Source organism: Lytechinus variegatus, chromosome 2, assembly GCF_018143015.1.
Source record: "Lytechinus variegatus isolate NC3 chromosome 2, Lvar_3.0, whole genome shotgun sequence".
Taxonomy (NCBI): Eukaryota; Metazoa; Echinodermata; class Echinoidea; order Temnopleuroida; family Toxopneustidae; genus Lytechinus; species Lytechinus variegatus.
The window spans coordinates 21,629,764-21,651,505 of NC_054741.1; the positions used below are offsets into that span (position 1 = coordinate 21,629,764).

Here is a 21,742-nt window from a genome sequence, read left to right on the forward strand (position 1 = left end):
AGAGAAAAAAAAATTGTTTTTATGAAGGTTTACCTTTTTTTCCATTTACTTCTTCGGTACCAGTGCAAACACCTCAGTCAAAGACCGCTCATAACCCAGCCACACCAAACAGCTCAGGTGGGGTGAAGAACAAGGTGAACAAGCGCAATGAGAGAGGTGAGACTGCTCTTCATATGGCTGCCATCAAGGGTGATGCTCAGATGGCCCATAATCTCATCAAACAAGGAGCTGAAGTCAACGTCCAAGACTTTGCTGGTAAATAAGAATTCAGTGTCATTTCCAGGGGCCTGTTGCATAAAATTTTCGCTCTAATAAAAAAATATTATGCCACTGACAATAATTACACATTGAAACACTGGCAGAAAAAAAAGTTGAAAGAGTTTTTCTTTTATGCAACTGGCACCAGTTAGAATGATGATAATGATATTAATAACAGTGAAATATTCATCATATGAATTTGAAATAAGAAAAAAATATGGAACAAAAACCTGATTGTTAAAGAAGCTCTCATTAATCTATCAAGACTTCTTACCAGGCACCAGAAACTGAAGTCAATAGGACTTTGCTGGTCAGCAGGTGCGTATTGAGGTAAATTAACCCTATCTAGGCCGGGGGGGGGGGCCTCGGAGGCCCCCCCCTCAACGAATCGCGCGATATTTTCGCCGCGCAAAATTTTTTGACCGCGCCGCTCGCTGACTTTTTACTTTCAAGTCTTGCGCAACTTTTGAGACCAATTTTGCGTCACCCGGGTACGTGGTTCCGAAATTACGCAACATTATGTAAGTGCATGTCAGACCAAAAATTGCTCAAAAACGTGATTTTGTGTACAAAGTCAATGCAAATTGTGTTTTCAACCAAAATTCATAAATGCATGATTATTTTTAGTTTTGCTGGTCTAAATGTATTTATTTTATGCTTTTTATGATCACAGAAGAGTCCCCAACAAATTTCATAGAAAAAAACAATGAAAAACAAAAGGTCAAAAAACAAAGAAATACATAAGAAATTGCAAAAAACAATATAATACATAAGAAAATGATTTGATATCGCAATTTTTTTCATGTACACTTGCTAAGAACACCACAAAGAGTTTCTATACCAAAAATTAGTACATTTGGAGCTTTATTTAAGGAGTTAGAGGAAAAAGAATGATTTCGCATACTAATTACGCATAAATTAGCATAATCACTTAATAGCAATTCGCATGAAAAATCTTACTATACAATCTTGTAGATTATGTCCCAGGCAACCCGCGTGCCGATTTTCGGCGCGATCGCGCGGTCGACGGCCGAGATCTTAAGGGGGGGCCTGGGAGGCCCCCCCCCCGGCCATATGAACTCCCAAAATACCCCGGCCTAGATAGGGTTAATGGATGGACAGCCTCATTTTGATTACCGAGAAATATTATGGTCTCATGATTGTGATCAAGGAAACACCTTGTAGATGGGCCCTCATCTAACATATGGTTTGTGATAACGAAATCTCTAATTTCCTAATTACACAAATTCAGATCGATTGCAATTTCAGTTTGTGTTTAATCGAGACTCTGTAAGACAGGGCCCAGGTTTCTCTTTTGATGTGTGATGTGAGATTGACAGTACTGTGTTCTCTCCATCCTGTAGGTTGGACTCCACTCCATGAAGCGTGCAATCACGGTTACTATGATGTGGCCAAGGTACTCATCAAAGCGGGTGCTTCGGTCAACACCATGGGACTTGAGGATGATACCCCTCTTCACGATGCAGCTGTTAATGGTCATGTCAAGGTAAGGATACTACATGGTCATGCCCAGGACTCTTTATCTTGTAGCTTCGAAAACTAGCAAACTCCTGTTATTTGCTGAGGCCTGCAGTCTGATTTGCCAAAATAAAGTTTGTCTTAATGTCTTGCATTGCTAAAGTATGGTGGATATTTTGAATGTGATGCAAAAATCATGAAAAACTTACGATACCTATGACATTCTGTTGTTCTGAAGAAGAATTGCTCTTTATCCGGATAATGAGGAAGTAATTAAATGTTTAGACTGTAAAAATTGAAGTTTGAAAATTTTACCAAAATTTGTACCGACAAGTGAACATGATGCAAAGGATTATATTCTCGATTATAACTTGTTTAATAATCTTTCAAAATACATTGAACACCATATTACTTCTCTTTGCTGTTCTTTTCAAGGTTGTTAAACTTCTCCTGAAGCACGGTGCCAACCCGCTCCAGATGAACAAGAGAGGGAAACGCCCTCTGGACATCGCCTGCTCTACAGAGATCCACTCCCTCATGAGGTTAGAGATCATAGCGTCAAGTAGCGACAGCTCGGATCAGGTCATAAGATCACCGTCATCTCCAGAGAGTATGGCCTCGCCTCATCCCATTAGTGTTCATGGCAATCTCAACAACAAGGTGGTGAAGGCTGGTACAGAACTACCTGAAGGTGAGGTCTATTGTAGTAACCTAAAGAATTGTGTTATCTCTTGCAGCCTTCTGAGAAAGATTTACAGAACTTGGAATTAACCCTCCCTCCCAAACATATACTATTTATATAGTTGTTTTCACCTTTGTTTTATCTAGGAATTTGCTTACCCATCGAGCACAGTATCTGACAAAAGTATGATGTCTTAGTATGTGTGAAGGTTCATTACTACTGAACAATACAGTTTATTGCAATCTGTACGAAAATAAACTGATAAAGAGATGACTTTATCTTTGTTCTTAATGGAGTACTGAAGAAAACAGTTGTTGATAATATTGTTTGATGTTGTCATGTGTTCACTCTTTAGATATTCATCTATTGGCATGTTTTTCCTATTTTACTCTGCTACAGATCCCTATGAATTCACCCAGGACAGCGGGAGCAGTGAGCAAAAGATCACCATCCATTGGGCATCACCTGACAAATCTGGCAAGGGTGCCAATGTGATGGAAATAACAAGAACAATACCCAAAGTGCGGGACATCGCCGCACCCAATTCCGTGTCATCGACCACCACTTCGGAGAGTGATCTCTTTGATCCGCATTTAACGTCTACAGCCTCCAAGTTGGAATGTGTCGAGGAGGAACGAAGGCAACCAAGTCCGTCCATAACCACCTCTGTGGCTCCCATAGAGAGAACTATAGACTCTTTACCTGTCACAAGAGTGACGTTGACAGAGGTGAAAGAGGACTCAGATAGTTGTGTTAGTGAGACGAACCTGTACATATCGGATGATTCCAATATGGCAGGGGATAACAAAGACGGAAGTAAAGCTGATAGTACTACAGTCAATGGTGGCATACCCTCATGGAACTTTAAGAGCAAAATCAATGAGAATGGACCATCAGGGAAAGTTGTGTCTTCACTCAGGAGTGAAAACTCGAGGGTATCGTGCAGCGCTCCAAGTCCTCAGACAGATGGGCAGTCGGGTACTGATAGCGCAGCAGTGGTGTCCCCGTATGATTTTAATGCAAATGAGAATGAAGTGAGAACTATGGAAACTACCATTACAAGACCAGAGCCTGTTTCAAGTAGAAATAAGTTTTCTCCCACGAGATCCTCACCTGTACAAAGTGCACATACAGTATCTTCAAAACATTCAGAGTCACCGACCGTGTGTGATTCATTGTCTGTGCAACAGGAGTCTGTGTCGTCAAATTGTGTGCAAACTTCAGGGATTCATAGTCCAGGTAAACAGTCCTCAGGGCACGAGAGTGAACGTTCAGAACCTGATAGTGATCAAAGGACAGAATCTAGGAGGGAATCTCCCTCACAAAGCATTCCCGATTCAAGAGAGAGGAGCGAATCAGACTCATCACATGAAACCAAGCACCATGGGAAGGAGAAGACGAAAAAACATCGTGACCGTTCGCAAAAGAGCCATAAAAGGCATCACCGGCATCATAGCCACAGTTCTAGGAAAGAAGAAAAAATGGATACTTCGGAGGAGGCTACAACATCCACCCAGTCTGCTTCAGATCAGGTCAAAGAAGACTCTAATAAAACTCATGAGAAAGTTTCATCACCGCAAATTACTGAGGAGACACAAGAACAATCATCTAGGAAGTCCCCAGACAGGAAATCACAATTCTCAGCTGTAGCTAGGGAATACTACATTGTTTCACCTCCATCATCTGGTGATAATGCAGGAGAAATCAAATCATTATTATTAAGGATTAGCAGTGATGCGTCTCATAAATCCAAAGATAATACATCATCTAGTACTTCATCTGTGTCGTCCACAAGTGCCTCAGGTTCAAATAATGGAAATCATAAGAATGATACCAAATCATCGGGCAATGCGAATGAAAGGACTAGTGGGTCAAATGGGGAAAATGGCAATGCTCGTAAGAGTCCCGTGAACAAGGAAGCAGAGCGCAGGCGCTCTCCGGCTAGAGGAAGCCCTGATGTAACCTCATCAGTCAATGGTTCAGGGAGATCGGGCTCCCCGAAGGGTAATGAAAAATCCACAGATAAAGTTGAGAAGAGTGAAAAGAACAGTGATAGCTCAACATCCTCTACCACCTCAACTGAGGAAAAACAACCTGCAAAAGTAACAAGGACTTTGAGATCGAACTCGGCATTGACCACTAGCAGTGACAGTAATGGCAATGAGGAAAAGAAGGAAGAAAAGGAAAAGCCAACCTTTTCGCAGCCAATGACACGGAGCCGGCGCAACCAGGTGGAAGCAGCAGCAGCAGCTGCTGCATCAAACACCAATGCAAATTCAACCAACAACAACACAGAGGCAAACATGGAATCCCATCCAAGGAAACGCAAGTTGGCCCGTCACCGGCAGAACCAACAGATGGAAGAGGCCAATAATGTTCCTGCAGCACCCCAGGAGAAGACGAACTCCATTGAGGCATTCCTCAATATCAGACAGCAGGTGGCAGAGAGGCAGAAGACCCTGATGGCATCTGTGCAACCCAAACCACCTAATGGATACAAAGAATACCTCATGTTCAGGAAGAACTACCTCCTGCAGTCTGACCCGGATAACAAGATCGGTCAAGTCATTCCAAGGGTGAGTTTTTGCGATTTAGTGTATATTATCTAATCATGAAATTCGCAGTTGAGAACATTTAATTACATGAAGATAGCGATCATGAATATTTGAAGAAAGTGCAAATTTTAGATCACTTGGAAATTTTTTTTGTTTAATTGACATGTTACAGTACATTGTTCAATGTTTAATACATGAATCATTTTTTAATTTTAAAATTTGATATCAGTCATACTTTGCCAGAATTGATTTGTCTATTAAGTACATTTCCAGTGCCTTGGAGAATGAACGACACATCCAGTTTTCTTATTGATATAAATTAGAAGAGTGAGACAATCGTGTCATATAAGATGTATCAAAACTTAGTCTCTGTTGGTTAAGAATTTGGTTGAAAATAATGATTATTTTAAGGAAGTATTCCACATTTCACCGAATAGATTCCGTCAAACATGTAGAGATTGTGGTTTCATAATTCTCTTTCCACTTTTCAGATGTCTGCACCAGTTAACCTGACAAATGGACTGTTGAGTCAGTTCTCTGAGCAGGAGAAGATTCGACATGAACTTCGTCTTAGACATTACATAGAAAGGGTAAGTCTTAAATCCTCTAAAATATTAGTTAAATGTTGATTATTCTCATCCTGAGTAGGCCTATATGAAGAAAGAACAATCTTCTAAAAGAAATTGTGCACTATGTTAAGCTTGAATCCTTTGAAAATCTCACTGTTTACAATTTTTAAAAAAGAATTTTGAACCGGTTTTAAATCACATATCTTTGAAAGTCTTGGTAGCCTCCATTATGATTATTGATTGATTGATGGTTATTTTTCATTTCCACTTCAACAGAATTTGAATGATAATAATAATAAGCAGTTCTTAAAGATGCATGATACCATATAAATAGTCTCTATGCATGTAGAAGAATCGTTTTCTATTGGGATTCTTAAAAAGGCATGTTTTTAACACAGATTTGACTCTGTTGAAATTTGTTATTGATCTTGTATTATGAGGCAGATTGTTCCACAATTTTGGTGTCATTTTCCCAAAAGCTCAATCACCAAAAGTCTTGGACTAAAGCATTTACAATGTAATGCATTGAGGAATTATTGTAACTAAAATCACGTACATTGAATTATACTTTTATTCCTTCCCTGTCATCAGGAGAAGCTGATGTTGGCTGCAGAGCAGGACATTGTGAGAGTCCATGGACGAGCTGCGAGGGCGCTTGTCAACCAGACCATCCCATTCAGTGTGTGTACAGTTCTCAAGGACATGGAGATATACAACATGCCTGATCCTCTGGTAAGACTCATTCACTTTCATTCACCTTCATGAATTGTTTCCCTCAGTATGGTAGTTAATGAGAGTTTTCAGCACGAACAAGTTGACTGGTAGTGTCTATCAAACCCAAAGGACTTTGTTTTTTAGTGGCGACTTGTCATTACCAACAATCTTCATGACAAACTGCTTAGTTATTAAGGTGTGGGGTCGTTACAACTTCTGAAAGGATCCAGTAAACTTGGGAAGTTTTGTTTCAGTAAATAGTTGAATTTGTTGGAAAATCTTCAGATGGCCAAATGAAAGCAGAAATATGATATGATGTGGAAAATTTGATGAGGTCAGAGGATATCCAAACTGCATTTACTGAATGATAATTTTGTACTGACATTTCATTGTAGAAGGGGAGGATACAAGGGAATAGCTATTATCATTTACATATTTTCACTTTTTTTCTTTTCAATTTCTTATAGCCTCTGGAGGAGAAGGGCAATATCAGGCAGAGGTTCAATGGACGTCAGTTTATCTCTTGGTTACAAGACGTGGATGAAAAATATGAGAAACTCAAGGTAAATACCATAATATTTTAGTACAGTTAAGACTCTGCATGAATTAGTGCAGCAATTTTGTGGTCTCAGCTCTATTTATTTTGTGGTGCTATTAGTTGATATGTACGAAAAAAAAAGTCTGGCCCTTTCAGGGTACTTTAATGATCATAAGGACGATATTTACACCATCATTGGAGAATAATAATTTCTTTTTGTTCCTGGGAATATCTTCCTTACTTGTTAGTCCTTATATATAATAAATATACAATTTTAAATAGTTGTTTTTTTTATAGAGTTAAATAGTTCATAATAGTTATATTTACCATTTTTAATTTCCTTATGTGTATAGGTATTTAGTCAGTGATCAACAATTTTTAGTGAATACATCTTGCTAATTTTTTGTGTGTTTGCACTGAGTAATTTTTGTTCACAATTTTTTTTTCCAATTGTCTCCCAAACAGGAGGAGCTTTTACAGCGTCATCAGCATGAGGCAGCTTCACTCTACGCCATTCAGAAACTAGAATGGGAACTCAAGCTTCAAGAACTCAAGCAATGGGATTCCAAGAGCCCTCCTCAGGTCCACTCAAGCCATGTACCCATCGTGGAAGTCAACAGAGACTTTGACCTGTTGCCTGCGTGACGTCCCAATCGCTTCACCCAAAACCATTAATGGTCTATGGGCATGTTCGAGGTATCCAGGGCTGCCGATCCCAAGCAGGCTTTATCGTATCGCATCACTAGAATTACTTTTCTCAATATAGGATCATGGGTGGGCCCAACAATGTCACCAGCCACTTGTAACGAGAGGATGGTTCACCGTTGAGGTCTACTGCCATCTTTTCTTTCCAGCTTGACAACACAGTAAACCAATGTGGACATTTCATTATAAACCTAATATCTCATGGGTCACCATAACGAGCATACATTGATTCAAAGATTGTGTGGTTGCATAGTATCCACCAAAACTAATACTTGTTACGGGCAACGTTCTCGCTACCACGCGTCACGCTTGTCGGCCGCCGACAACCCTGAAAATTTTCAGAGCAAATCCGACAACCGTGAACTTCCCCGACAACCGTGGCCGACAACTGTAAAACAGGCCTAGATCTACACAAAAAACTGAATATATTTTAAAAAAAAAAACAATTTGCTTTTCAGATCATAAAATAAACTTGTCGATTATTTCGTCCACGATTTCTTCCCGGGATTTCTTTGACTCACTCAGAGCATGGACCTACGATACGACCTCGACTCGAGGCCCAAGATGTTTACCTCGCATTTGCGTATATCGCGTTGCTCACATTATTTACGTCTGTGAAATGATACTAAATACGCTCAAAAATAAAGTGAGGAGAGAGAGGTACCGTTTGTTACTGGGTTGGGCAATGTCATTCAGATGTCTTGAATTTCAGTTGATATTGTCACTATTTTGTCAAAAGTAAAGTGTGTCAAAAATAATATAAAAATTCTATCGAAATTTAGTTTCATCTCGTCCCAGGCCTCATTTACCGCAACGCCTACCGGCACATGAATGCATTTCTGATGAACTGAAGTAGAGCGAATTGAGAAAAATTATTAAAAGATCACGTTAACAATGACAAAGCCATCGAAATGGATTGATATAATGTCCAACTCATTTACTTACAGCAAAATGATTTATTCACATTTATATTCCGATTTTACTCCCTAATTTCCAATGTCTTGATCTCTGCATCGATGTTATGAAAGTTTTGATTAGTTTCGCGACGGTGTGTCTACCAAGTTCTGTGTCACTAGCACTGCATTCGCGCTCGCCACGGCCACATATTGCACATGGCATCAAAATGTTTGATCCGAGTCTTCCAAAATTAGATGGGATCCAAAACTGATTTAATTTGAATGTTTTTTTTTACTTCGAGATATTCATTGAATCTGTTATAATTTTCATAAGTAATAATCTTTATACATATTATTCACACTTTTTAGTATATTACGACTCATTTTTTAATGTGAGTTATACCTACAGTGTATTTTCATTTGTATTGTTCTTTATTTCTCTTTGCCTGCCAATTTAAATAATGAACGCACCGGTTAGGTCCTGAGAAATGTTTGTAGTCATCACAGTGAATGCATACAATTGCTTAACAATTACGATTTAGAATAAATTATTTGAAATTAATTTGTGTAAAGGAGAAAGAGAATAATGGGAGGTGGTCGTTGGTAATGTACATGAAAATGATGGGATGTTTGTGACTTTGTGGGGGGTGGGGGGTGGCGGCGAAAAGAAGTCAATGTTCGGAGCGAATGAAATTAAAAATCATTTATGGATGTGTCTTCTGTACGTAATTGTGGCTGCATAATCTTTATGGCGATTGGAAAGGGGTACGTGATTCAATAGATTTTGATAGAACTATACAAGAAAGTGAAATTGACAATTCATTCACAGATATTCATTTCAGGGGCCGTGGAAACAGGGGGGGGGGCTGGGTGGGACTCAGCCACCCCACCTCTTTTTTCCAAAACCGTGTACAAAGACATAAAATGAACCACCTAATAGTGTTTTTGCATGGTCAGCCCCCCCGCCCCACTTTCAAGACCTTTCCGCGGTCCCTGCATTTCAAGTACGAATTATTGAAGTTAATATGTATGAACGTTTAGAGGACATGTATTTCATTTGTTCACGCCCACATGAGTTGCTAGTGTAATTTGAATATCGTTGGATGAATTTTTCAATTTCACTTATATGTCTCAATATGTTTCAGCTCGGAATTGTGTTTTATATATATAGAGTTATCTTTACAATTTCGTTAGCCTAATTACTTATGAAATGAGTTGGAATGTCAACGAGAAGCCCCAAAGCCGATGGCACGTGATCTACTTCGTATTCACATTCGGGGTTGAGCCAATCATCGTGCTTGAAAACGGTTTCCCCGAATTCCCGCCCATAGCATGTGTGCCATGTGCGTGACCTGTTAACCTGTTGTTTGAATGCCAATCAGCTGGTTTCGTGACCTCAAATATCCTTCGTTGTTTACGCTGGATGGGCTATTAAATTAAGAATTAGATCTTTCTGACTCTTTTTTTTTTCATTTTTAATAATCTGTTCGTGAATTTCTGTTAACTTAAAAATTGATGCAATTTATTGAATCACGTACCTCGATCTTCTCACTCATGGTGCAAGAAAATATTTTCAAAATTCATCGCCAAAATATAAATGTAAAGAAAGTTATTCAGCCGTCATTACCAGTAGTAGTATAGACATGTCTCTAAATATGCATTCGCTTCGAATATTGACTTCTTCACCAATCCCACACACACACACGTACGATCTTAACATCCCCTGGTTATTGTCCAGGTACGCCACGACCCCTCCCCTTTCGCTCTCTCCCTTCGACCATACTAGCTACAACCCCCCCCCCCCCCCTTCTCTCTTTCACACACGCATTTTGTAGGCATACACAGTGCATTATCTAAAATAGAAATCTGATTTCCTGTCAATGAAGCTTTACTTTCAAAACATTTTAAATCTTAATAAGAACAAAGTCATAATATTAAAGTATTATGAATGACTAAAAATATTTCTCTCGCTCGTGATGGGCAGTTTCATTATTTATAGGTGAGTATAGAACAATACAAATCAACATAGCAATAATTGACAGTGATAAACGAATCTTGATTGGATATTATTAGTATAAGCATAATCAACAGAAGTCTTTTGAGAGTTATAGTTTCAGCGTGGACCTAATAGGTCCATGGTTTCAGTGAGTATCTGAAAACAAAACAAACATGCAAATTATATAATTTAGGAACCCCGTCTCATGAATACCGATGCCCATTATTTGGAAGCCTCGGAAGGTTTCTTGCGAGGCTTTATTTGGATTTAGTAAGGGCGTGGCGCGGCGCAAGCTCAAGTCAAAGGGCTACGCATGCGGTCCGTAGATCAGTCGGTCATTGACATAATCTTGAAGCAACAAGCATTCACAAAATTAATCGCACTTTCTAAGAACGTAACGATCAAGACATTAGAAAATATATGGAATAGATTTATCGATGTCATCGATGTGAATAAATCTGTAACTGTAAGTATAAAATTAGTTTCCATCATCAGTAGTTTGCCTTTCAGCTTCAATCGCAATTCACGTAACCGCTACGGCTGCGTGACCGGAGAAGCACTAAATAGACATAAAATGTAATGCATTTATCAGCAATTTAAGCTCGTCGATATTGATATTTTCGATTGCTACCGCGCTTCGCGCGGGAGGGGGGACACCCCCCTCCCGAACCCTCCCCCCGTGCGTGCTTCGCACGCACCGAGGCCGCTGCGCGGCTTTCGTCGCTTCGCGCCGACAAGCGTCAAAGTGAACCTGGCGAGAACGTTGGTTACGGGACTTCATGCAGCAAAATAACTGGATTGACATCATTTGAACCTGGCGCTGTCAGAGACCCATTATTCAAAATTGTTCTGTTTGAGCAAATTGTTTGGCCTCTTCCATCATGACAACTATTTTATTTCTATACCTTTAGGGGTAGTTTGAGCCTGAGGGACTTGTTCCCTTTTGAAGTACCAGGGCCCTGTAACATAAAAAGATACAATCAACTGTACAATGAATTATATCATTAGTCTATGGCAGTCCATGTACAGAAATTGTAATCAATTGTAAATTTTGATTGTTTAGTTTTATGTTGCACGTTCCTGTTGTACTTAAATCACTGACTGTAGGTAATGTTAAAGCCAAATGTTTTGAGGTTGACAATTATAGACTAGCTTCACAAACCTGTCATGAGTTCTTTATATGCCATTGAATTGCGTGTAAATGTAAAAGATGGCGAAGTGTTATCTTTCGTGGAGAATTTAATACCTATAACATGTAATTGTAATAATATAGGATATATAAAGCGCATATATCCACCTTGTGAGGTGCTCACTCCTATATTACTCCTATATTTACCGATCCTGGTGCTCACAGCTTTTGAGTAATTACTTCCTGCCAGTACCCATTTACTTCACCTGGGTTGAGTGCAGCACATTGTGGGTAAGTTTCTTGATGAAGGAAAACACACCATGGCTGGGAATTGAACCCGAGTCCCTCAGATTGAAAGACAAGGTCTTAACCACAACGTCCCAATCTATCTAGTGATGTCAGTCAAATTGAGTGGAATGAATTTATACGACCAATCAATGTATAATTGTTATGTTGGGGTTTTTTTTCTTTCCTCATCTGGTAAAATGATTATCTCCTAATACTGGACCGAAATGTGCAGAATCTGTCAAAGAAATGTAATGTTTTGTGATCAATCTAATTGGATGGTACAGAATAAATAACTGATACCTAAGAAGTATTTTACAGGGATTTCCATTGCTTTTCATCAAATTGTAATCCATTTTCCTTGTAAGGTCAATACTCTAAAACACGCTTTTCTTTAGGATTTCCAAGAAGATAGACTTATGACAGTTTTGTGAAAGACCATTGTGTTGGATGTCTACAAACATTGTCACATCTAAATTTATTGTCAGTTGATGAATGAGAGGCTATATCTGTTTCCCGATCCCTCCCTATATCATTCTTCATACATTTATTTTAAGTGTAATATTTTCTGCTCAGTCCCATTAGTGCATTTTTATTCATGAATATGGTTAAGAATATCAAGCAGCTGACTTTAGATTTAAAAAAAATAAGGTATGTTTGTAATGATACAACTCTTGTATATTTTGGGGGCATTGTTTGAGATATATTCATTTGTTTATCGCCATACAACATGCCCTTTAATGCAATATCTGCATCAGTTTTTACTAATAGTGTGGAAATATTCACAAGTGTCATGAGATTCTATAAGAAAAGTGATAGAATGTTGTATTAGTATTACGGGAGTCAAGGACCAACAGAGGTCAGAGTTTTATAGGTAACTGTATCGTTGGTCTATTGAACAATAGTTACTCCGACCACACATGGACAAAACCTGTTTGTCTCTCTTGAGTGGTAATGTTACGTCGATTACAACATATATGCTGGCTATGTCTAAAATGTTTGATTATGAAACTACCAAAAGATCCTACCCCGCTTGGATTAAACTGCTTTATGCAATTCAAATTTGTATTATGCACACATGAAGACAGAAGTTCCGCACAGGACCTGTCAGATACGCAGTAATTATCTGGTCTTAATTTTTAATTCTTATCAATGTACAAGTTTTGACTTTTACTTTTCTCTGTGTGGTCGACTCTGAGAGCACTGCTTCTAGTTCTAGAGCTCCTTGCAGTTTTGAACGGGTTCTGAGGCCGTGGTGGCTCATTGTAAGTAAGTGTTAAGAAATGAAGACTGGGAGGGATTGGGGCCATTAGCGCATGGATGCATCAAAAGTAGCCTCTTTGACGCAGCCATGGCTAAACGTTTCCATTTTGAAGTTTATTGATTTTGGTTTGTACTCCTGAGAGTGAGGTCAACCGTCATTCTGTCAGTACAAAGCCAGCGTTGTAAATATATTATCTCCTGTACATAACGGAACTGAAGCTGTACATATCTTTATTTTTTTCGTCACTATGAAAAATTCTCTCCGGTGTGATGAGCAGTCCGGGTATACCTTATTGGCCTGTGGCTCAATCAAAGAGTCCTCTCTGATTTGTTGGAGAGAGGAGGAGAATGGAGAGCATCTATGCTAATGTGATATCTTGTGTTTCTATATTGTACTGTCTGTCGTGTATTCAGTGATCAGTTAAGTGAGGGTATCCTCTCGGCTTGACATTTCATATAATATTGCCGACTTGTGTATGGCATCAACTATCGTAGCTCATGCGTAAACTACAGAAGTTCAATCTTATCATGAAGTTAGTCCTTTGAGGTCAAATGCAATGTGTATTAAATCCTAAACCAGTGTTATACATCAGTATAGACAATGCTAAACATTAATAGAGTGGTCAGTGTCTATAACTTTCACCTTTCCGTAAGATTAATGTAGTCATTTAGCTGCATTGCGAGTCAACTTTGTGAACATCCATGTTAGAGGCTGCACCATTTACTGTTCTATAGCCATGGTAACCATTCCTAATATCTAGTAAGAATGTTTTATGAAGGTTATCTAACAATATATTCAACATAGTGAAAGATGAAATCCCTCTTTTTTTCATCTTGATCACAAATCAAAATTTTCCATAATGATAGGGTTTTATAGTGCTCATGGAATGTAATGACCAGATGGTCTCACCTTTTTATATATGAAAGGCATTCAGAAATCAGGTAGCAAGATGGCCATAAAAATGCTAGACTGTCCATTTCAGACTGTAAATATACCAATTATTTGAGATTTGAAATATTACATCATTATTTCAAATTAAAATTTGCATTGGAATTTGAAGCGTTGTTGATTTACACACGAGTTTGGATCAATTTGTCAAGTTGGCAGTTTGAATGGCTTGGATAAGATAACTCACTTTAATTTCTAAAAACAAAAGTTGGCATTATTTCAGTAATGTTTGAAATGTTAATTAGTTAATTAGATTACCCTTTTCATTTTTGGCTGACTCAAAATTACCATTTGTTCACTGCGTTTAAAATTAGTTTTAATACCGGTTCATCAATGTTCTGTGTTTTGCTTCAGCAATCACCTTTTGGTATGCGTTCATTAACATGTTGAATTTTCTCTTCTGCAAAAACAAAATTTGAAAGTTTGTTGTTAGTTTTCACCTTGTTACTGAGTTTGACACTATTTGATGTTAAATTTTAAAGTTTATGAGTGAATGATTGTCCTCCGTGTTCCACTAGTATTTTGTCTGTATTGTTTGATATTGCTTTTTGTTCTGAGTCTTGATTTGAAGTTAAAGAATTAAAGAAAATAATAGATAGGGAGGGGGTAACAGCACAGATTAGGATTGTAACTGAAAATGAATTTCAAAGATACCATTATTTAAACAAACTTTGATCAGTAGTAGTACATACCCCTAAATATATAAAGTATCTTTATGTATAAAGAATGATAGATCAAGATTTCAACTGAAAATAAATTTCAAAGATACCATTAACATGCTATTAATAGTTCAGTCGTGCAACTATACCATCCCTCATGATAAATTATAACATATAGGTTCAATTTGATAATTATTAAGACTAGTTTAAAGTACAGATTTTTGGTCATCAGCTTTGAATACAGAGTAAACAACCAATGATTATTTAATTTATTTTCTTTGATTTTACACAGTTACAAATTACAAAGTGTATCAAATACTAAACACAGGAGGGTATTCATTTCAAGCTATTAAACTACAACATCATGCGATATCTCATATCAATCGGAATTTCAGCTCACATTGTACACAGTTGTCATCTGTTAATTAAATGGATTATTTTATGCCACTCTAGTATAAACACATATGTTCACATGAACTCAGAATTCTCTTGGCTACATACATGAAGACAAAAATGGATTGACCCTATTCATAGTCCTAATCTTTGTTACTTCAATATGTGTACTAGTTCTTTGCACCCATTTGTGCCTTTGTGTGCAGATGTAGTCAATTATCAACAATCAATTAACAAAAAAATCAGTGGTTATATTTGATGTGTATAACAAGTTGACTTGTAAAACCCACTGTATTCTCATCTTAATTAATGTGATTGACAGTGGACACTCTATGGCGGCAGCAAAGTTGATAACAAGTTTCTTGTTGGAAATTTTTCTCATGAATAAAATGTAGAAAAAAGTGATATAATTCTTTCTGCTTTTATTTGTGTGTGTCTGTCTTTTTTATTTATTTATTTTTTTTTTTGGGGGGGTTAATCGCCTCGAGATTAGAAAGAAGGGAGAAGAAAACGAGATGGTCTGAGGGAGGGGTGGATGAGTTGGATGGCAGAGATGGGGCAAAAAGATGATGGGTGAGAAGGGGAAAGAGAAAGAGGGGTGGGAGAGAGGGAGAGAGAAAGAATAGATGGGGGGTAGAAGGAGGTATGGGTAGGAGAAAAGAGTGGAAATTGGACATTCAAATCTTATAATGGCCAAATCAAGAGCAACAAATGAGTGATATTTATATTGAAAAGAGTGTAAATTGGAAATACAAATCTTATAATGGCCATGCCAAGAACAACAAATGAATGAGATTGATCAATGAAACAGTGAAAATTCAAATAAAATCAAACGGAACTAAGGGAAATTAATAAAACAATGTTTGATCAGCAAATCTGACCTTTAATGAAACCATGGAAGCAATTATTTATGCATAAAAATAAGATGTCATAATAACATTAACTTTAATTTTTCTTATTTACATAATTTTTCATAAAAATGTTAACTTATGTACCCCTGGAAGTTAAACCAAGGAATAACTCTAGGTAATGCATAATGTCATCTTGGGTGGAACTCCCCCTTTTTTAGAGCTCTCAAAAATAAAATATTTGACTTTTATATAGAAAAATATAAAACAAATGTAATATAAGAATGAATTTTGTAAATGACAGACTATAATCAAATTATACATCACAATCCTCTAGAACATGCAATTTCATTATAAGTATAATTTTTAATATCATCTTGTATTCTTTATAGAAACTAAACTATTATTTACATACTCACTTTAACTAATATATTTGCTATACTTGATTTCAAAAGACATCCAAACAACTTATTGATGCTTAATCTTTTTTTTTTGGCTTAATATTTTATGGACTGGATGAATATGGAGAGCTAGCTTGAATGTCTGTATAATTCAACCATATAATGCAGATTAAATGTGTCCTGTCAAAATAACTTTTGTCCACCATAATTGAAAAAGCCATTGTACTTTGATACATTTCTATTGTTCCAAATGAAAGAAAATGGACATCTACTTCATTTGGGTCTTCTTGTTCAAGCCGTTTCTAAGCCATTCCTCACCAAATGCACAGTTTCATGAAAACTGGCCCTTTTGTATAAAATGTTTAATAAAATCACATGGAATCAGGTTGGGCTCGATTACAAGGTAAGTGATCAATTATGTAATTGATTACATTTTGTTAGTAATTGTATTTGAAATTTTGAAAGGAAAAGTAATCGTAATTGTAATTGAAAAAAATATAATTGACTTCAATTACTGTCACTTACTTTTAATTACATTTAATTACTTTACAATAAACTTACCTAAGTTATGATTTAATTTCACATACATACATACAATATATATATATAATATGATTAAGTTCAGGACCCAATTCATAAAAAATTATTGTGATAATTTGGGAAACCCCTAATCTGATTGCTGAGCCCTGATAGTTACCATAATGACGTGACATTATCATAATTGCAAGTTTTAATGACATATAGGCCCAATGTCACGTGGCAGCCCTTTATAATATATGTACATCGTTACTATGTCACCTGTGCATATGACATAGCAGCAGTATTAATTGAAAACAGAACTCCCAAGAACTCCCAAAACAAACTAGAATTATTTTGACTTGCACGTGATAATGATTATGCAATATCTTTAGAGACTACGACATCTCCGATGATGCTAAATACGTTGTCCTCATCTATAAATGGAGGTGTATCATAACAAAATATGATTTTTTTTTTCTTGAATTATCATTATATGACTCTGTTCAGTATGATTATCTGATCGCTTCAACGATTAATTAATTGATTTGCAAATCGGCCTAATTTATTTCAGTTTCAGTTGTTAGAATAAACCCTTATGCCATTTCGTCGGCAGTATCAACTTTCTGTTCGTAAACTTCTACCGTGACGTCTGTGCCATCAACAAGCTTTCTATTGTCCGTGTTTGTTGCTGCCTCCTGGCCCGACGATGCACCAAGCACTGCTTTGTCATACGATGGTGGCTCATCGGCAACCATTGCGTTCTCCGCTTCTTGGCTGCCCTTTGCCCCCGCTGTGGTTCTCAGTGATGTTTTCTTGTTACCGTTTTCGACGTCGTTGTCGCGATGGTCCGGGGAGAGTGGCTCCTTGTCTTCGGCTCTCTGCGGGAGTTTTAATTTACCAGACGCAGCGATGATAAGGCCGTAGAGGACGACGACGACGACGAAGAATCCAAGAACTCCGATCGAGATCCAAAGGCCTGTGAAATTGAAGATGACTTCGCCTTCAGCTTCCATTGTCGTCAGTGCTGTATTTCAAACAAATTATGAAAAGAATAATAGGAATCATTTGGAATATGCCTATACAAAAGAAATGTAATTTTATAAAACATCCTTGATTAAGTGTAAAACAATATTAATAAAATATAATTTAGGTCTACAAAAGGAAAAAAAGCCGGGGAAATAATTTTACTTATAGTTTTCATTTATAAATAAATCTCTGTTGTCAAGACATTCAAGGGATGGTCCGGGCTGAAAATATTTATATCCTAATACATCGAGTAGAATTCACTGAGCAAAAAGCCGAAAATCTTATCAAAATCGGATAACAGATAATAAAGTTATTGAAGTTTTAAGTTTAGCAATATTTTGTGTAAACAGTCGTCATGAATATTCATAAGGTGGGCTGATGATGTCACATCTCCACTTTCCATTTTCTTATGACATTACATAAAATCATATTTTTTTCATTATTTCATACTTATAATGAAATAAGTTGCAGCAATAAATATATAATGCACTAAATCAACTGTCAGTCCAATTTTTCTAGTTCTTGGAGGAAAAAAAAGAATAAACATAATTTCATAATAAGATACTAAAGAACAAGTGGAGATGTGACATCAGCCCACCTAATGAATATTCATGACTACTGTTTTCACAAAATATTGCTTAACTTTAAAATTCATTAGCTTTGTTATTTGTTATCCGATTTTTGATGAAATTATCGGCATTTTGCTTAGTGACTTCTACTCTATTTATTAAGCTAATCATACTTTCAACCCGGACATCCCTTTAATATTTTATGAATATGTTTGGAGCTACCATTGCATAATCATTCTTCATGATCGTTAATAAAATATAGAAGATGCAGCTTTGGTATTAGCAGAGTGCTATTCTGTCAGAATAAAGCACGTATAATAGAACACTTCATTGTTATTACACCCCCGTCCCCCCTTTCCTTCTTTATTCAGGGAGGGGAGGGGAACCAAAATATGTGGCCTCTTTATATTTGCTCGTCAAAATGCTTCGATAACAAAGGAAACCCAAAAGTCAAGTTGAATAGTTCTACAGCATTTATATTTCCTATTCCCATAAAACTTCGGCATTATTTTGGAGATAACTGTAATTTGGTTTTCCGGCAGGCACGACACATCCGTGAACTTCATTACTTGTCAATCCTCATTACATACTTTTAACAAACAGGTAAATGGTGGTATGAATTGTATCTTAGTAATTACGACCTCCATAACTTGGGAAATGGGCCTATATGTGTAATGAATCATATCAAAAGCTTATACTCGAAAAGTACCACTAAACTAATGAAAATCATTCTTACTTGTCATCATAGCTTCTGTTGAAATGTTCGTCGTCATCGTGATTGTTTCGGGATCTTTATCAAAAAAGGAAATAAAAGAAATTCAAACTCATTGAAAATATATCGAAAATGTAATAAAACAATCATTTTGCCCCCTGAAAATGTTCTCTCTTTTTTTTTTTTTTTTGTGGGGGGGGGTCAGGACCCCACTCGCTGCGTACGGCAATGAAAGCTTCAACTCTGTAGTTTACAGTAAAAGGTGGTATTAAAACATACATGAGTAAGAAAGAAAAAACGTGGGAAGAATCAACAATCTAATTAATGAAAACTATATATATCGGAAATGTTTCATTGCCTCTCTCCCCCCCCCCCACGCACACACCAAAACAGCATATCAACTCGCATGTAATCAACATGTCTCTTGTATGGAAGGTGTATTATTATGCCCTTGGAAGAACTAAGTTGGGAGGGGTGTACCCCTATGTGTTTGGGGAGAGAAAATGTTATTGATAGTTTACTACTTAAGAATATATAGTATATAAGAGCAGAAAAATTACAGACTCTATATCTTTACAAAAGAGTAGAGAATCAAGTGCAGGATATATTTATACTTACCCTTAATTCACTATACTGGAACACTGAATAAAAAAATAACTTTTGATTGAACCAAGTCCTGGTGAAGTGTTTGCAGTTCTGTCTGGTAGACGGGTTCACAAGTTTCCCTTGTTTAAAATAACCTCCTGGTTTATATAATGTTTCACCTCATCATAACCATGAAAACATCATCGAATTGCTTCTGTAAGATAGGCCTATCAGCTGAATGGCTGACAGCATATTGATTTCAGAGAGTGCAGAGACGTATACAAGACTGCACAGAGGTGTATTGCATACCTATTCTGATAACTTCAAAAGTATACTGGAGTTGTATTTATTCATCGATCCGTGCATGCGTAGGCTGGAGTTTCAATAGAAAAGGTTGAGGTTAGATGGCACAGAGCAAACAACCCATGACATAAAAAAACCATAAACTGACGAGATCTGTTGTGCAGGAGAGGAAAAGGGAAAAAAGTATATGCGATTGACGATAAAGGGTATAATAGCAGAATATTTGCCTTTAGATATTCACTTGTAACTGTTATCTTTCAGTTGTAAATTCTTCCACTGAATTTGTACTTTTCACTGTTTACATTTCATATTCTAAATTTCACTTTTAAACTTTAACTTTTCACTGTTCGCATGTTTTTACGATTTTTACTTGTACTTTTTCACTTTTCAGTTTTATTTTTAATATAATTTTTCACTTTTCCACTTTCCTTTCCCCTTTTCTCTCCCCTTTTCCTTTTAACTCTTCATCTTTCGTATACAGTACCGTATGTCACTTTTTATTTAGTTTTTTTTTAGTTTTCAATTATACCTTTTTTGCTTCCTTTGGATTTTCACTACTCGCTTTTTACCTTCATTTTTGTTTCTCGCAATTCCCTTTGAATCTTACACTTTTTTTAGTATTTAATGTTCACACTTTATTTTCCTCTTTACCATTTTCATTCTTTTCCTTTCAACTTTTAACTCCCCACTCTTTATTCTTTCATTTTTTTTCAATTTTCATGTTGCACTCACCCTTCACTTAATTGTGACTTTTCACTTTATATACGTTTCACACTTAACTTTTACTTTTTCACGCTTTACTTTTTGCTTTTCATTAAATACACGTTTTTTTTAATTTTGCCTTTGCTATTTACTGTTGTAATATAATTTTGTACATTTCTGCTCATTTGAGTTGTACCTCACACTTTCCTGTCACCTAACACTTTTTATTTGTAATATTCTTTTTACTTTTACACTTTTACGGCTTCACTTTTATTAATTTGCTTTTATCACTTTTCACTTTATTATTAATCTTTACATTTGAGATAGTATCATTTCCTTCGCTTCTTTGCGCTTTAATCTTCCTTGTCCGAGCTTAAAAAAACCCTTGTTGTTATTTTTTTTATCTTCTTCCGTTTATCATTTTTAAATAGTTTTTTCTTATTTATTTTTATTGATAATTTTGTTTTGCTTTTTCATTTTGTTTTTTGCTGTTTACATGTTTTCGCTAGACATTTGTCACTCTTCACTTAATTTTTCTTTGAAACCTTTTTACCCTTTTAAATCCCCTCTTTCCCCCTTTTCCTTTTTTTTCTTCTTCAAACGGTCACTCTTTGTTTTCTACCTCAGTCTTCATTTTCGCTTTACACACTGCACTTTTTTCAACTTTTCATAATTTACTCTCGCTTTTTCGCTTTGCAATTAGCACTTTTAACTGTTATACCATATTTAACCCCCTTATATTTACTCTCCACTTACCACTCACTTTTCTTCTTTTCACATTTAATTTTTTTTATTTACTTTTCACTATCCTTGCACTTCCCCCCTCATGTCACCTCACTTCGTATAAAAGCTACACCATTGGATATATCTGTAAAATTAAACTTCGGAATAATATTATTTATATTTTTTTCTTTTGGTATCATCTTAAAGTGGAGACTGCAGAGTACCAACCAATATTATTATTTTTTTGTCATCTTCTGAAATGTAATATTGACTGGTATATTTCC

At 36.5% G+C, this 21,742-nt stretch overlaps 2 protein-coding genes across 3 annotated transcripts in view; one reads left to right on the forward strand and one right to left on the reverse strand.

The window, feature by feature from the left end:
• The window catches only part of LOC121407561 (ankyrin repeat domain-containing protein 12-like), a 28,083-nt gene extending 20,379 nt beyond the window's left edge, over positions 1 to 7,704 (forward strand). Inside the window, exons 5-12 of one of the 2 annotated variants that reach the window (XM_041598699.1) lie at positions 58 to 255; positions 1,623 to 1,765; positions 2,173 to 2,428; positions 2,819 to 4,995; positions 5,466 to 5,564; positions 6,135 to 6,275; positions 6,725 to 6,820; positions 7,261 to 7,704. In XM_041598699.1, coding sequence (XP_041454633.1) covers positions 58 to 255; positions 1,623 to 1,765; positions 2,173 to 2,428; positions 2,819 to 4,995; positions 5,466 to 5,564; positions 6,135 to 6,275; positions 6,725 to 6,820; positions 7,261 to 7,440 — 3,290 coding nt within the window. In that variant the 3' untranslated portion in view covers positions 7,441 to 7,704. The remainder of the gene's footprint in view (positions 1 to 57; positions 256 to 1,622; positions 1,766 to 2,172; positions 2,429 to 2,818; positions 4,996 to 5,465; positions 5,565 to 6,134; positions 6,276 to 6,724; positions 6,821 to 7,260) is intronic. The other variant, XM_041598700.1, reaches the window with a different exon arrangement.
• Positions 7,705 to 17,206: 9,502 nt separating this feature from the next.
• On the reverse strand, positions 17,207 to 20,028 carry LOC121407565. The gene is made up of 3 exons (XM_041598703.1): positions 19,764 to 20,028; positions 19,170 to 19,223; positions 17,207 to 17,862 (listed from the first exon to the last, which is right to left on the reverse strand). The coding sequence occupies exons 2-3, from the start codon at positions 19,204 to 19,206 to the stop codon at positions 17,432 to 17,434; spliced, it is 468 nt and encodes a 155-aa protein (XP_041454637.1). The 5' UTR covers positions 19,207 to 19,223; positions 19,764 to 20,028; the 3' UTR covers positions 17,207 to 17,431.
• Between the last annotated feature and the right edge of the window lie 1,714 nt (positions 20,029 to 21,742).